General features: G+C 44.5%; 1 protein-coding gene across 1 annotated transcript; it reads left to right on the forward strand.

The window, feature by feature from the left end:
• The first annotated feature begins 875 nt into the window (after window positions 1–875).
• Window positions 876–2,722, forward strand: LOC125636325 (olfactory receptor 52P1-like). Its single transcript, XM_048849234.2, has one exon. The coding sequence runs from the start codon at window positions 913–915 to the stop codon at window positions 1,963–1,965; it is 1,053 nt and encodes a 350-aa protein (XP_048705191.2). The 5' UTR covers window positions 876–912; the 3' UTR covers window positions 1,966–2,722.
• Window positions 2,723–16,379: the final 13,657 nt, after the last annotated feature.

Raw genomic sequence — 16,379 nt, forward strand, 5'->3', positions numbered from 1 at the left:
AAATTACTTTTTTCTTTGTGATTGTTGGTCCAAGGCCAGCTTTGGGACCTTTCTTGGTACAGCATGCATTTGGGGAGTTTCAGGGTCTCTTTGCCCTGGCAAGCCACAGAACTACAATCTGGGTGTCACAAGTTTACTCAGTTTTGTTTCCAACTGTTGTTGTTGTGTAACTTCCGGCATTTCACTGGTAGAAATAGCTATTGTTTTTTTTTTTGTAACAGTGTATCCCGTACTGTTCATTGTGATATGATTATATGATTATATGATTATAGCATAATTATGATACAGTTTATGCAAGATGGATCATGTAAGATGTCATTAGAAAAGTTATGACTTTCTGAATATGGTTATCCTACTTGTATACATTAATAATTTTTGTCAGAAGTTCTGAATATTGACGACTTCTCTGTATTTCAAATGCAGTTACAAGTGAGTAACGCCCACTAGGGAACTTGATGTCAGTCTAGATAGATGGTTGGGAAGGGCCTATTCAGGGCAATGAGACTTTGGGGTAAACAATATGCCTTTAGAGAAGCTTATCTCCCACCTGGTGAGCCTCCCTGAGAATGCTTCAGACAGACTATACATAGTGGATGCTATGACTCTAAAAGGCCATGTGACCAGGCCACATAACTCTGGACTCCATTTTGGGGAGTCTGTAATTTTCCCACAAACTAGTCTGGAAACCAAGTTTTGAAACAAACGGTTCCCTCCATATACTAAATCTATGGAAAGTAGGGAGTGACATCGTCGGTGGTTCTTCACTCCTCACTCAAGAAGACTCCGAGAATGTTCATAACTATAACCTATTTACCACATTATTTGTTACAAATAAGAACCCCCTTGCTGTGCTTTTCTCCCTTTACAGGCACCTTGAGCATTTCTGAGTCGTATCGATGAATCAACTGCTTCATGGCACCTTTCAACTTCACCCACTCTGACGCTTCAACTTTCATCCTAATGGGCATCCCTGGCCTGGAGGCTGCCCACATCTGGATTTCCATCCCTTTCTTTACATTCTACATTATCAGTCTGTTGGGAAATTTCATGGTTCTGTGTGTCGTAGGTAAGGAGCAGACTCTGCAGAAGCCGATGTACCTGCTGCTCTGCATACTGGCACTTACAGACATTGCCACATCTACCTTTGTTGTGCCAAATGCACTGGGCATATTTTGGTTCAATTTGAAAGGCATTACTGTGGCTGGCTGCCTCACCCAGATGTTTTTCCTCCACACGATTTCTGTGATGCACTCATCCACCCTCGTGACAATGGCCTTCGATCGCTACGTTGCCGTATGTAACCCTCTGAGATATGCCACCATCCTCAGCAATGCACAAATAGCTAAGCTAGGGCTTGTAGGTTTCATAAGAGCTGTTCTCTTCATTCTGCCCCTGCCCCTGCTCCTGAGTCAGCAGACATTCTGTGCCAACCGCATTATCCTGCACACGCAATGCGAGCACATAGCTCTGGAGAAGATGGTGTGTGGTCACATCAGAGTCAGCAGGATATATGGTTCTGTGCTAATGTTTGTAATCATTGGGTTTGACTTGACATTCATTGCCATGTCGTATGGTCTGATCATCAGGGCCGTCCTCAGAATCTCCTCTCATAAAGCCCACCAGAAAGCCCTCAACACTTGCACAACCCACATCTGTGTGATGCTGACATATTATACCCCTACCTTCTTCTCCATTCTTACACACCACTTTGGTCAAGGCATTGCACCCTATGTTCATATCATCTTAGCTGACCTCTATCTCCTCATCCCTCCCATGCTCAACCCTATCATTTATGGGGTCAAAACGAAAGAGCTTCGTGACAAAGTAGTCAAATACACCTGCAGAAGTTCTGCAGACACAAAGTTCACGCAAAGTTCTGCAGACACAAGAGACGATATCTCCTCAGGCCTGCAGTGTCCATCAGGGAACTGTCAAATTGTCAGAGAGCATGTGAACCAGCACTAAGTAGGATGCGGTTTGGGAGGAAGACCAGAAGTTCTGTGAGTGCCATGGTTCCCCAGTTACCCCTGGCATGGAGGAAGAGTATGCTCACAAACAACCTGTAAAAAAGCCAGCCTTCCTTGACTATGCAGTTCTTACGAGTTGTACCTCCTAGCAGAGGGAAAATCCTTTCACCAGAAAAGGGTTAAGAAGCTAAGATAACCTCGCTGGCACCTGACCCAAAATGACCAATGAGGGACAAGGTACTTTCAAATCTGGAGGGGGGGAAAATCTTTTGTCTGTCTGTGTGATACCGTTGCTGGGAACAGATCAAGGATGCAAGCCCTTCAACTCCTGTACAGTTAGTAAGAAATCTAGCTAGAAAATGCGTTCGGATTTCTTTGTTTTGGCTTGGAAATTCACTGTGCTGGAGGACATGTGTATTCCTGTTTTTTGTATCTTTTTGTAACTTAAGGTTTTGCCTAGAGGGATTCTCTATGTTTTGAATCGGACTGCCTGTAAGATTATCTTCCATTCTGATCAAACAGAGCTGTCTGAAGCTTTAAGTTATAAGCCTTAAGCATAAGCTTTTATTGAAGTAGGATTTTTCCCACAAAAGTTTATGGCCAAATAAATCTGTTAGTCCATAAGGTTCCACCAGAGTCCTCATTGTTATTGAGACGCTGCTTAAACATATAACTATATTGTTGCTAGGATATAACACAAAGTCTGTACTTGCTTATAACTGTATTTTGGATGTAAGCAACACCACGCACCCTTTGGACTAATAACAGAAATCTGGTGCGGAAACTTAGTTGTGCAAAACCTTAATAAACTTACTTGGGAAATTATTCCAATATCTGCCTTTCTGGTCATATTGGTGAGGGACAGGAATCACTTTGATGAAGTCATAAAGAAATTGGGGAAACAGCTAACTGAGAAGATGGAGGCTGACAGCCTGGTGGGAGGATGACTAGAACTGACAGAGTTGGTAGGAATAGGGGAGGACAAATATGATGCTGTGGAGGACACTTCAAGCCAGGTCCATGGGCCTGCATTCACCACAACCCTTGACAGCATCCAGAATGTGTTCACCCGGGGAGGGATATCCTGGCCCACAGCACAATTATTTTCAGGAAGATGGGAAGACCAGTTGAATAGTCATGACTAAGGTTTTTTGTCACAGATAGTTTTAGTAAAAGTCACCAACAGGTCACGAGGGTCTGTGGGGGAGACTGAAATGGGGAAGATTAAAGCCTCATCAGGAGTATGACAGCCTGAGCCACACTTCAGGACGGGTGACAGTCCAGCACCTACTGCCACTGCAGATAAGAGCTCTGTGGCCCCCACTGCAGCCCCAGCACCTCAGAGGTCCAGAGCCCCTGCTGCAGCCCATGTGAGAGAGCTCCACGGCTCCCACTGCCAGTGGCAGCTCAGAGATCTGGGTCCCCACACGGCCAAGAGCCACTTGGAGGGCCACATACCCCCACCGCCAGAGGTGGCTGAAAGCTGCTGGTTCCCTGGCCACACATGGCGACTGAGAGCTCAGGAGCCTCCACCCGCTGCCCCAGGGCTGAAGTGGTAAATGTCACAGAGGTCTCCGAAAGTCACAGAATCTGTGACTTCTATGACTTAATCTTATCCTTAGCCATGTCTATGAACAACTCTCAGTGGTGAATGGAGAAGTGGTGGAACCCTAGTGACTGAGACAGTGACAATACTTTGTGCAGGAGGCAAAACAATCACTGACTTGCCCCAGACAGTAGAATTGTTCATCCCTGGACTCAGAGTGTCATCCGGAATTGTTAAGACCTGGAATGTTGTTGCCTCTGTAACACTGTTCAGTGCTTCTCTCCTTGGAGCTCCAATATTATCAGTGTTGGCAGGTAAGGCAACCTACTAATTCAGCAGTCCTTGATGTTATTCATAAAGAAAGACCACAGTCATGGTTCGATGACAAAGGCATCCGGAGAGGGTTATTTCCCCCTAGGCAGAATCCCATCACCCTGAGTATGAGCAAAATGAGTGAATTACCTTATGAAAGTCCTTTTCTAGGTGGTAATACCCCAATAAATCCTTAGAGATCAAGGACTACTGAGGGTAAAGACATTCAGAATGTTGATCTACCATCTCCAAACCGATGGGTTGGTAGAGTGATTTCAAGGAACTGTTCTGGAGACATTATTGAATTCTGTAGCCTCAGATTCCGAACATTACGATCAACTCGTCCCCAACCTCCTTTAACCAATCAGGGAGGTGCCTCAAGGCTTCAAGTTTTCGCCCTTTGAACTGCTGTCTTGGAAGTCCTCAGGTAATGAACATAGACCAATAAATTCTTCAATTAAGAAATTGCCTCGAGACTTTGTGAGTGTTTGCTCGAAGAATTTTGCTAAATGCACAGCAGGTACAAGAGAAGGCCGATAATAAAGGGGTCTAGCTGTGAGTGTTCCGACTGGGTGATTGTGTGTTATGGTTACAACCAAGCTTGCTCTTCAGATGATTGGTTCATTGGCAGGGACTCTTTGATGTAGTGAGGCATGTGGGCCGCATCGACTACAAGGAGCACCACCCAGAGAAGAAAAAGAAGACTAAGATAAGAACATAAAAACAGCCATGCTGGTCAGACCAATGGTCCATCTAGTCCAGTATCTTGTCTTCTGACGGTGACCAATACCAATCTTCACACTGAAAGAACAGAACAGGCTGTTCTTGAGGGATCCATCTCCTGTTCTCCAGTCCAAGCATAGGCAATCAGATGCCAGGGATTCCCAGATCATGGGGTTGAATCCCTGAATATCTTAGCCTGCAGCCTATTAATTTCCTTCAGTCATCCCTGGTTCTTGTGTAATGTGAAGGAGTAAACAAGACTTCCACAATTAAATTACCCCTAATGAAAAAACACAGTAAAAGAACTAAACAAGAGCTTAAGAACCATGTAAAACAAACAGTGAAATATGAAAAGGCATCTTTTAAAAAGTGGAAGTCAAATCCTAGTGAGGTATATAGAAAGGACCATAAACACTGCCAAATTAAGTGTAAAAATGTAATAAGAAAAGCCAAAAAGGAGTTGAAGAACAGCTAGCCAAAAACTTAAAAGTTAAGAACAAAATGTTTTTAAGTACATCAGAAGCAGGAAGCCTCTTAAACAACCAGTGGGACCCCATGACAATTGAGATACAAAAGGAGCATTTAAAGATGATAAAGTCATTATGGAGAAAATAAATGAATTCTTTCCTTCAGTCTTCATGGCTGAGGACGTTAGAGAGATTCCCAAAACTGAGCCATCTTCATAACATCAGCTAACAGGATGTTAGGAATCATTAAAAAAGGGAGAAAGAATAAGACGGAGAATATTTAATTGCCTTATATAAATGCATGGTGTGACCACATCTTCAATACTGCATACAGATGTGGTCTCCTCAACTCAGAAAGGATATACTGGCATTAGAAAAGGTTCAGAGAAGGGTAACTAAAATGATTAGGGGTTTGGAACAGCTCCCATATGAGAAGAGATTAAAGAGGCTAGGACTTTTCAGGTTGGAAAAGAGGAGAAGTTTAGACTTGAAATTGGACGAAGGTTTCTAACCATCAAAGAAGTGAAGTTCTGGAATAGCCTTCCAAGGGAAGCAGTGGGGGCAAAAGACCTACCTGGCTTCAAGATTAAGCTCGATAAGTTTATGGAGGAGATGGTATGTTGCAATAACATGATTTTGGCAATTAATTGTTCTTTGGTAAATTGGCCCAATGGCCTGTGATGAGATGTTAGATGGGGTGGGATCTGAGTTACTACAGAGAATTCTTTCCTGGGTATCTGGTTGGTGAATCTTGCCCACATGCTCTGGGTTCAGCTGATCACCATATTGGGGGTCGGGAAGGAATTTTCCTCCAGGGCAGATTGGAAGGGGCCCTGGGGGTTTTTCGCCTTCCTCTGTAGCATGGGGCACGGGTCACTTGCTGGAGGATTCTCTGCACTTGAAGTCTTTAATCCATGATTTGAGGACTTCAGTAGCTCAGACATAGATGAGAGGTTTATTGCAGGAGTGGGTGGGTGAGATTCTGTGGCCTGCATTGTGGAGGAGCTCAAACTAGACGATAATAATGGTCCCTTCTGACCTTAATATCTATGTATCTACGAGACTAAGGGGGGGTATGATAGAGGTATATAAAATCATGAGTGGTGTGGAGACAATGAATAAGGAAAAGTTATTTACTTGTTCCCATAATATAAAAACTAGGGTCCACCAAATGAAATTAATGGGCAACAGGTTTAAAACCAAGAAAAGGAAGTTCTTCTTCACTCAGCACACAGTCAACCTGTGGAACTCCTTGTCGGAGGAGGTTGTGAAGGCTAGGACTATAACAGGGTTTAAAAGAGAACTGGATAAATTCATGGAGGTTAAGTCCATTCATGGCTATTAGCCAGGATGGGTAAGGAATGGTGTCCCTAGTCTTTGTTTGTCAGACTGGAGATGGATGGCAGAACAGAGATCATTTGATCATTACCTGTTAGGTTCACACACTCCGTTGCACCTGGCATTGGCCACTGTCAGTAGACAGGATACTGGGCTGGATGGACCTTTGGTCTGACCCAGTACGGCCATTCTTATGTTCTCCCCAAAGTTAGACATTTTGGCTTTTATCAATTCTTGAAAGATTTCACCAATTACACATCTGTTTATACATCACTCTAAATCCAACCTATCATTTTCTAACAGTTCCCTAATGTAAGTGGGGAACTATTGTTGGGATCTTTCCTGGCTTTTGCGTCACCCCAAGGGAACTGGTAGTGAAAGAGTCCAAGTCCCTACTCCCACTCCCTTTTCCCAGAGGCCTGCCTGACCTCAAGGACTCCCCTTCCACTCTCCTGTTTGGAAGAGTCCTCGTAATGGCGATATGGCTGAGCCAAAGATTCCTGGAAGGCTGAACCCCCAGTCTCATCGTGGTCACTTAGGACAGGGGCTAGGGTGTCCCCACTCTGGGGTACTCTCTTCACACCGGACACTTCTTTGACCCACTGATCACTGCGTTAACTTCAAACCAACTAGAATGTGTTAAACAGCGACTGAAAGAAAATTGGAGAGGAGTACTTGTGGCACCTTAGAGACTAAGCAGTTTATTTGAGCATAAGCTTTTGTGAGCTACAGCTCACTTCATCAGATGCATTTAGTGGAAAATACAGTGAGGAAATTTATATACACACAGAACATGAAGGAAAAAAAAAACCTGTAAGCAGAGTGATCATTTAAGATGAGCTATTACCAGCAGGAGAGAAGGGTGGGGGTTGGGGGGGGGAGGGGGGTGAAAACTTTCCAGCAGTTAACAAGAACATCTGAGGAACAGTGGGCGGGGGTAGGGGAAATAAACATGGGGAAATAGTTTTACTCTGTGTAATGACCCATCCATTCCGAGTCTCTATTCAAGCCTAAGTTAATTGTATCCAGTTTGCAAATTAATTCCAATTCAGCAGTCTCTCGTTGGAGTCTGTTTTTGAAGGTTTTTTGTTGTTGTTGTTGTAATATAGCAAGTTTCATGTCTGTAATTGCATGACCAGAGAGATTGAAGTGTTCTCTGACTGGTTTATGATTGTTATAATTCTTGACATCTGATTTGTGTCCATTTATTCTTTTAGAGACTGTCCAGTTTGGCCAATGCACATGGCAGAGGGGCATTGCTGGCACATGATGGCATATATCACATTGGTGGATGTGCAGGTGAACGAGCCTCTGATAGTGTGGACATCTACACATCTACCAATGTTATATGCCTGCACAGTCTCTACGTAAAAGAATAAATGGACACAAATCCCCCTCCCCCTCCGCCCTGCTGTCCTGCTGGTAATAGCTCATCTTAAGTGATCACTCTCCTTACAGGTTTGGTTGTTTTTTTTTTTTCCTTCATGTTCTGTGTGTATATAAATTTCCTCACTGTATTTTCCACTAAATGCATCCGATGAAGTGAGCTGTAGCTCACGAAAGCTTATGCTCAAATAAATTGGTTAGTCTCTAAGGTGCCACAAATCCTTCTCTTCTTTTTGCGAGTACAGACTAACAGGGCTCCTACTCTGAAACCGGAAAGAAAATTAAGGATAAATGGGAAAGTTCAAGGAAACAAGGAACCCCGTCCTGACAAACAGCCATGTCTGGAACCTAAGAACTGTTCTCTTTGTGTTCCTCACACATCCCAGGCCCCCTGCCAGCCTCTAGTTGTGCTGTGGTGATACTGCCAAGTCAGACACTGGCTTTTGCAGTGGCCACACACCCTCAGGCTCTAGGTGGCAGGACCCTTCTCCCCAGCAATTGGCCCTACATCAGATTGACGTCCTCTCTCCTGAGTCCAGTCTTCAAGGCCCTCCGGTCTGGTGACATCTCCCTGTGCTAGGCCCTCTGTCCATGGCCCCAACTTGCTCTCCTGAGCTGCTCATTGTGATCGGCTACCTTGTTACTAGTTGCCGGCATCCACTGTCCTGGCTCTGTCCCTGCAGCTCCCTACTCTAGCTCAGCCGTGGCTCCCTGTTGGTGCAGCAGGTTTGTGCGGATCCAGCTCCCGGTTCTGGTCTGCTCCAGCTGCAGCTCCCCAGCTCTGCTTCAGCACTGCTGCCTTCAACTCTTCTGGCTTGTTGTGTGTTTGGTTGTCATGCTAATAGCACCTTGTTGTTGCTATGGCAACTGAGTTAGCTTATTAGGGGATAGCCCAGCCAGTTTGGGCTGGTTTGGTTAGTTCAGTGTGTGGAAAATAAATGGCTGCTTTCATGGCTCACCGCTCTCTGCGTCTCAAGTGATTCCTTCCTAAAGTGCTGCCCCCAAGGATACAACAAAGTGGCGACGAGAATGGGATCCCTGTGCTGCCCCAGCCACAGAAGGAAGTAGAAGTCAAGGCAAGCAAACAAACAAACAAAAAAAAACCTACCAAAAGCTTTCAACTGTTGGAAGGGGGTAAGAACTGGCTTGTTTGCACTGACTGTGCTGGCTTGTTGGCACTGACTGTGAAACATGAAACTAAAACCATGGCTACACTTAAAGGGCCACTGGAACCTTTGGAGGAGAATGTAGTGCAGTGGCATGTGTATACTGAGCGTTTTGATCTTTTTGTTCTTGCAAATGACATTACAGCAGAGAAGAAGGTGCCAATATTCTTAAGTGTTGTGGGAGCTAAAACCTACTCCCTGCTACGCAGCTTATTACACCCTGTTAAGCCTGAGACCAAATCTTACAGTGACATTGCAGAAATCCTGGGGTCCCATTTTTCCTGCAAACCACTGGTAATTCCTGAAGGATAGAGGTTCCACAAAAGAGGCCAAAAAGAAGAGGAAACAGTTGTACAATTTGTAGCAACTTTAAAAAGGCGAGCAAAACACCGTGAATTTAAGGAGATGTTAAATGATGCCCTGCGTGACAGGTTACTGTGTGGTTTGCAGAGTGAAACTATACGGAAGAGCCTATTGACAGAGGCTCAGCTTCCCTTACCGAAGGCTGTGGATATTGCCGTCTCCATGGAACTGGCTACAAAGGAGGCGCAATCCATCGGTGCATCCTCTAGGGTGCATAAAATGTCACAAGAACCTTCCCACAAAACTGTGCAGAGTCAGGAATGTTGCCACTGTGGTGAGCCGGGTCACAAGGCATCACAATGATGGTGTAAGGACCTGGTGTGTCGACACTGTGGCAAAAAGGGACACATTGAGTGTGCCTGTAAACAAAAGAAAAAGAGGCCTGTGCTCTGGCCGACCTAAAAGGGGAACCCGTATACCCTAGAGCAGATCCAGGATGACCAAGGTGACACCTCATCGCAAGAAGAAGAGCCACTCCACGTTTTGTCTTTGGCAGTGGGCTCACACGAATACTGGGTAACCCCGTTGTTGGATGGCAAACCTATACGCAAGGAACTGGACACCGGGGCAGCCCTCTCACTGGTCTCTGAGGCTGTGTATAAAGAAAAGCTACAGCATCTTCCGTTTAAGGCAACAAAAGCTGTTCTGAAGACGTATACGGGAGAAGCTGTGCCCATGTTGGGCAGTATTGATGTTAAGGTGGAACTCAAAGGACAGGCTGCTAAATTGCCACTGTTTGTGGTGAGAGGTAGTTACCCAGCCTGAATGGGTAGGTCCTGGCTTGGGAAGATTCAGCTGAACAGGGCAGAAGTGCACCAAAGGACTAAAGAAGAAACCGGTCTGACCGCTCTACTAAGGAAACATGCTGCTGTTTTTGGAGAGGATCTGGGAAGTATGAAGGGAATCACTGTCACACTGAACATGAAACCTGACAGTCAACCAAAATATCTGAGAGCCTGAACTGTGCCATATGCCATCAGGCCGAAAGTTGAAGCGGATTTGGAGTGCCTGGTCACCAATGGAGTCCTAATACCAGTTACCCATACTCCATGGGCCACTCCTATCATTCCAATCATGAAGAAAGATGGCTCCCTCTGGATCTGTGGTGATTATAAGGTCATTGTCAACACAGTGTTGTGTGCAGAGCAATACCCGTTTCCCCGCATCGATGACCTCTTCGTGGGCCTGGCTGGGTGACAAAACTTCAGTAAGATTGATCTGAGTCAAGTGTGTTTACAGATGCAGATCGATGAAAGGTCCCAAGAGCTGTTGACTATTGTGACTCATAAGGGGCTTTATCGATACTGTCGCCTACCCTTAACGTCTGTTCCCACCCTGTTCCACAGGGCTATGGACCAGATCTTGTGTGGCTTGCCAGGAGTTCAGTGCTATCTGGATGACATCCTGGTCACTGGAAGGAATGAAAAGGATCACTTAAAGAATGTAGAGGCTACCCTACAAAGACTGGAAGAGTATGGCCTACAAGTCCACAAAGACAAGTGTGAATTCTTCCAGCCCTCTGCTGAATATTTGGGACACATCATTGATGCTGAGGGTCTTCATAAGGCCCCTGCAAAAGTTAAGGCTATTGTGGAGGTTCCCCCACCTCAAAATGTTAGCCAGCTGTGCTGGTTTCTAGGACTATTGAACTATTTTGGAAAGTTCATCTCACAGTTAGCCACACTGCTAAAACCACTTCGCAAATTCCTTGGGCAGAACGAGACCTGGAAGTGGACTGAAGCCTGAGATGTTGCATTTAACAAAGCTAAAAATGCATTGCTAAATTCTGAAGTTCTAACGCACTTTGATCTATCTTTATCCCTACAATTGGCCTGCGATGCCTCCCCTTATGGAGTGGGTGCAATCGTGTCAAACATTATGCCTTCGGGAGAAGAGAGACCTGTTGCCTTTGCTTCACGCACTCTAAGCAAAGGAGAAACTAACTATGCCCAAATTGAACGTGAGGCATTGGGAATCATTTTTGGAATTCAGAAGTTTCATCAGTACCTGTTTTTGCGGAACTTTACTCTTCTTGCTGACCATCGCCCTCTGACGTCAATTTTTGGACCCTATCTAGGCATTCCCCCATTAGCTGCTAGTTGTATGCAACATTGGGCATTGTTACTTTCAGCGCACACATATGAAACCAAATATCAGAAATCCACTCTGCTCGGCAATGTGGATGGTCTCTCAAGGTTACCTTTGCCAGTCAAACATCAAGATACTGCCCAAAAGGAAGCCTTCTACTTTGAACACGTAGAGAATACACCCATCACTGCTACTCAGATAATGAAGGCAACTCGCATTGACCCAGTGTTGTCCCAAGTTATGGACCTCGTGATGCATGGAAAATCTCAACGAAACCTCTCCGGTCTCATCGGACCTTGGTACCTATATGTCCTGGAGGACGGAGTTATCGCTCCAATCTGGCTGTTTATTGTGGGGGAGACGTGTCATTATCCCACCACCACTGAGACCACAGATGTTAGAACAGCTACATTCTGGTCACTGTGGAATAGTGCGCATGAAGGAAATTGCACGAAGCTATTTCTGGTGGCCTGGATTGGACAGTGCTATTGAAGAGAAAGCAAGAGCTTGTATGTCATGTCAGGGTGTCAGGAATGCACCCCAGTGGGTACCCCTACACCCAGGGACTGGCCTGAAAACCCATGTCAATGTATTCATGTTGACTTTGCTGGCCCCCTTGAAGGAAGCATGTCCTTAGTGGTGGTAGATGCCCATTCTAAATGGCCAGAAGTCTCCAGAATGCAGTCCACTACTGCAGAGAGTACTATCCAAAAACTACGGGGACTCTTTAGTCGTTTTCTTCTGCCAGAACAACTTGCGAGTGACAACAGACCACAGTTCATCTCTCAGGAGTTTCAAAAGTTTATGAAGGCAAATGGGATACATCACATCACTACAGCACCATATCATCCATCGACCAATGGATTAGCTGAAAGATTTGTGCAGACAATGAAACAAGCTTTGAAATCAGCAAGGAGACAACACTCCAATGGCTGGATCTTTAGCTAGGGTGAACCCAGGGTTATGGGGCAAAATAATCCCTGGGGTTTAGCCGGGAATGGAGGCAGTCTACCTTTCTTCTCTAGTTCAGTGTTTGTTTTATTTAGGAAATGTTCTTATAAAGGGGGGAGGAATATGTTGTGTATTTGGTTGTCATGGTAATAACAGCTTGTTGTTGCTATGGCAACTGAGTTAGATTATTAGGGGGTAGCCCAGCCAGTTTGGGCTGGTTTGGTTAGTTCAGGGTGTGGAAAATAAATGGCTGCTTTCATGGCTCACAGCTCTCTGTGTCTCAAGTGATTTCTTCCTCAACTGCTGCTCCCAAGGATACAACATGTCTGAGTGCTGCATCTGTGGCCTCAGCCCAGTTCTGCCTTCAGGGATCCTTCTCTGAACCTTTCTTTTTATGACTGCTGCTGCTCTGCCTCCAGCTCAGCTTGAGCTACTGCATCAGGTTTGCCGCATTTTACTGCTTTAATAGCCCCAAATAACTTAAAAACTAACCTAAAAGTAGCGCAATCTCTTTCTTGAAACACAGGGGTTTTTTATAATAAATGCAATGGTCTATACATCAAGTAACAAATGAAACGTTTTGTTAGATACCTTACATAGATCTGATTTAGAAAAGAAAAGAAAAGAAAAGAAAAGAAAAGAAAAGAAAAGAAAAGAAAAGAAAAGAAGCTAAAAGCCCCAGAAGGAGTTTTTCCACATAATCTACAAATCTATGAGATGACAATCAAATTGAAAATCAAACCCTCAGTATTTGTATTGAATCCTGATTGATGGGTGGCTGGTGTTTTAATGAAAAAATAGCATATTATGTTGTTAAAAATTGCCTTGCCCAAGGGAGCCCAAAACTTATGTTGCGTAAAAACAACAATAACATTATTATATTATTTATTTCTAAATACATTCAATGATGCTGGCCAATGTGCATATTCTGAGTTGCATTATATTGTTACTGTCCCTAAAAGGCAACATTTCCTCCTCGGTGTCTTCACTGGAAGTAGAATGCTTCTGCTTCTGGTCATACATATCAGCAGTAAGCAGTGCAATCATTCTTTCATTGGTGCAGACTCTTCATAACAGATTTTGTATCATTGTATAGATGCAAAAATGAGACATCAGCCAATCTAGGTTGTGAAAGACTCAGGAAGGCAAGCAATTCAATCACCTGGACATATAGTGACAATCTCTGTTTCATCTGTTTCACAAACTGCCCTCAAATTCAGAGTAATGTGGTCCAGTTCTCAGAAACACATCGTTTCAAAACTCTCACCAAGAAGCTCTACTAGAATGCCCTCAATTCCTGCAGCACCTTTCCTGTATTAACATTTTCCAACCGTAACATTGAGTTTATCCTCCAAGGTTCAAGAAGAACTGGACGTAGAAAAATCAGGTATATTTCAGCACTGTCCTTACTTTATTGCCTTTGGCTATCAGAAAGCATGGCTTCAGTTTCTCAAACTGAACAAGATACCGGTTCAAACAGGGTATAATGGAAAGCCACCTTGCTTCAGAAAACTACCGTATCTTCTGTTGGTTTGAAAGTCATGGAAAGAACAAGTGACAGGGTTTCTGGGGCTGAGGGCTGATAGATGACACTGAGAGAGATCAGCTGATGGTGAGAAAGTGGAAACTTAGCAGCAGAGAGATCAGTACTTGGTGATACAGTGATAAGAGGTTAGGTGTGAGGAGCTTCTCAGACTTGAACTTCCACAGTGCTGAGCTCAGCCAAAGGAGAACAGAGCACCCTTGATTAACAAGATATACATTCACCCTCTTGTCACGAAGGCTTAAAATCAGTGGCACCGGGTAATCATATTTTGCAAGTGTACTTATGCAATTTCTCACGAAGCTCGAAGGTTTTGGCCCCATAAATGATAGGATTGAACATGGAGAGAAGGAGGTAATATAGGCTGGTCAAGATGATGTGAACATGGAGAGCAATTCCCTGACCAAACTGGTATGTCACAGTGGAGAAGAGGAAGGAAGGGTAAGACATCTTCATCACACCGATATGGTCTGTGCAAGTGCTGAAAGATTTCTGGTGGGCTTTCTTGGAGGATACTCTGAGGACAGCCCTGATGAACAGACCATAGGAAAGGGCAATACGTGTCAGGTCTAACATGATGATTACAATTGCTATTACCAAACCGTACATCCTGTTGACTGTAATGTCGCCACACGACATCTTCACCACGGCCATGTGGTCACAGCACGTATGTGGGATAATGTGGTTGGCACAGAATGGCTGCCTGCTCAGGAGCAGGGGCATGGGAAGAAGGAAGAGAACAGCTCTTATCAAACCCACTAGCCCTAGCTTAGCTATTCATGCGTTGGTGATGGCAGTGGCATATCTCAGAGGGTTACATATGGCGACACAGCGATCAAAGGCCATTGTCATGAGGGTGGCTGAATGTGTCACAGAAGCCACGTGAATGAAGAACATCTGCGTGAGGCAGCCACCCACAGTAATACCTTTCAAATTGAACCAAAATATGCACATTGCATTTGGCATGACGGAAGTAGATGTGCCGATTTCTGTGAGTGCCAGCATGGAGAGCGGCAGGTACATCGGCTTGTGCAGAGTCTGCTCCTTGGCTATAACATAGAGAAGCATGAAATTTCCCAGCAGGCCCATAAAGTAGAAAATAGAGAAAGGGACGGAAATCCAGACGTGAGCAGCTTCCAAGTCAGGGATGCCCATTAGAAAGAATGCTGAAGCGTCAAAGTGTGTGAGGTTGAAAACTGCCATGAGGTGGTTCATGTGTCAGTCAGGGTCAGAAATGGTCAAGGTGCCTGTGAAGGACAGCCAGTGGGTGGTGGGAGAGGGGTGGGGGGTTTACACAATTTATAACAAACTGTAGAGCAAATATTTAATACTTATTACCAATCTAGAAAGGGGGTGTTGAGCAGTGATGTGGCAACATATGCAGGTGGCACAAGATTATTTAGGTCCTAGTCAAGTCCAGAGAAGTCCTCAGAGAGAGCTAACCAAGCCAGGTGAATGGGCAGCATAATGGAAGTTGAAAAAGTTTGGGATTGTTACCTTACAAAGAAGATCAATTAGAGGGGAGATGTGAAAATCTATAAAATACTGCCTGGTAGAGAGTAGATTGAGAATGTGTTCTCCATGTCTCCTAACACAAGATCAAGAGGACATTCAATTAAAGTGAAACATGGCAAATTCAAAACCAATAAAAAAAGAGTGCTCTCTTGACTCAATGCCTACTTAAACTGAGGAACTCATTGCAACAAGAGGTAGTTGAGGCCATGGGCTAAGTGAGACTTTGTGCTCAACAGAATGGGCAGGAAGGCCACAAGGCTATTGCTGTTTAGGGCAACAGGTCTGCACCTCTGTTACCTCCTGTCATAAATATAAAGGGAAGAATAAGCACCTTTCTGCATACAGTGCTATAAAATCCCTCCTGGCCAGAGGCAAAATCCTTTCACCAGTAAAGGGTTAAGAAGCTAAGGTAGCCTGGCTGGCACCTGATCCAAAATGACCAATGTGGGGACAAGATACTTTCAAATCTGGAGGGGGGAAAAAGGCTTGTCTGTCTGTGTGATACCTTTGCCGGGCACAGATCAAGGATGCAAGCCCTCGAACTCCTCTAAAGTTAGTAAGTAATCTAGCTAGAAAATGCATTAGGTTTTCTTTGTTTTGGCTTGTGAAATTCGCTGTGCTGGAGGAATTATATTCCTGTTTTTGTGTCTTTTTGTAACTTAAGGTTTTGCCTAGAGGGATTCTCTATGTTTTGAATCTGACTGTCTGTGAGATTATTTTCCATTCTGATCTTACAGAGTTGTTCTCTTATCTGTTTTTGTTCTTCTAATAAAGTTCTGTTTTTTAAGAATCTGATGAGTTTTTTTGGATCTTAAAAATCAAGGCTGGTTTGTGCTCATCTTGTTTATTCTCAAGCCTCCGAGGAAAGGGGGTGTAAGGGCTTGGGGGGATATTTTGGGGAAAGACGTCCCCAAGTGGGATCTTCCCTGATTCTTTGTTAAATTGCTTGGTATTGGCAGCGTACCAGGTTTTAATCTAAAATAAGCTTAGGGGGGCTTTCATGCTGGTCCCCAC

Source organism: Caretta caretta, chromosome 1, assembly GCF_965140235.1.
Source record: "Caretta caretta isolate rCarCar2 chromosome 1, rCarCar1.hap1, whole genome shotgun sequence".
Lineage (NCBI taxonomy): Eukaryota > Metazoa > Chordata > Testudines > Cheloniidae > Caretta > Caretta caretta.

What these genes read in the sequence shown, in the direction of transcription:
- LOC125636325 (XM_048849234.2), top strand. Translation starts at nt 913, where the DNA reads ATGGCACCTTTCAACTTCACCCACTCTGACGCTTCAACTTTCATCCTA.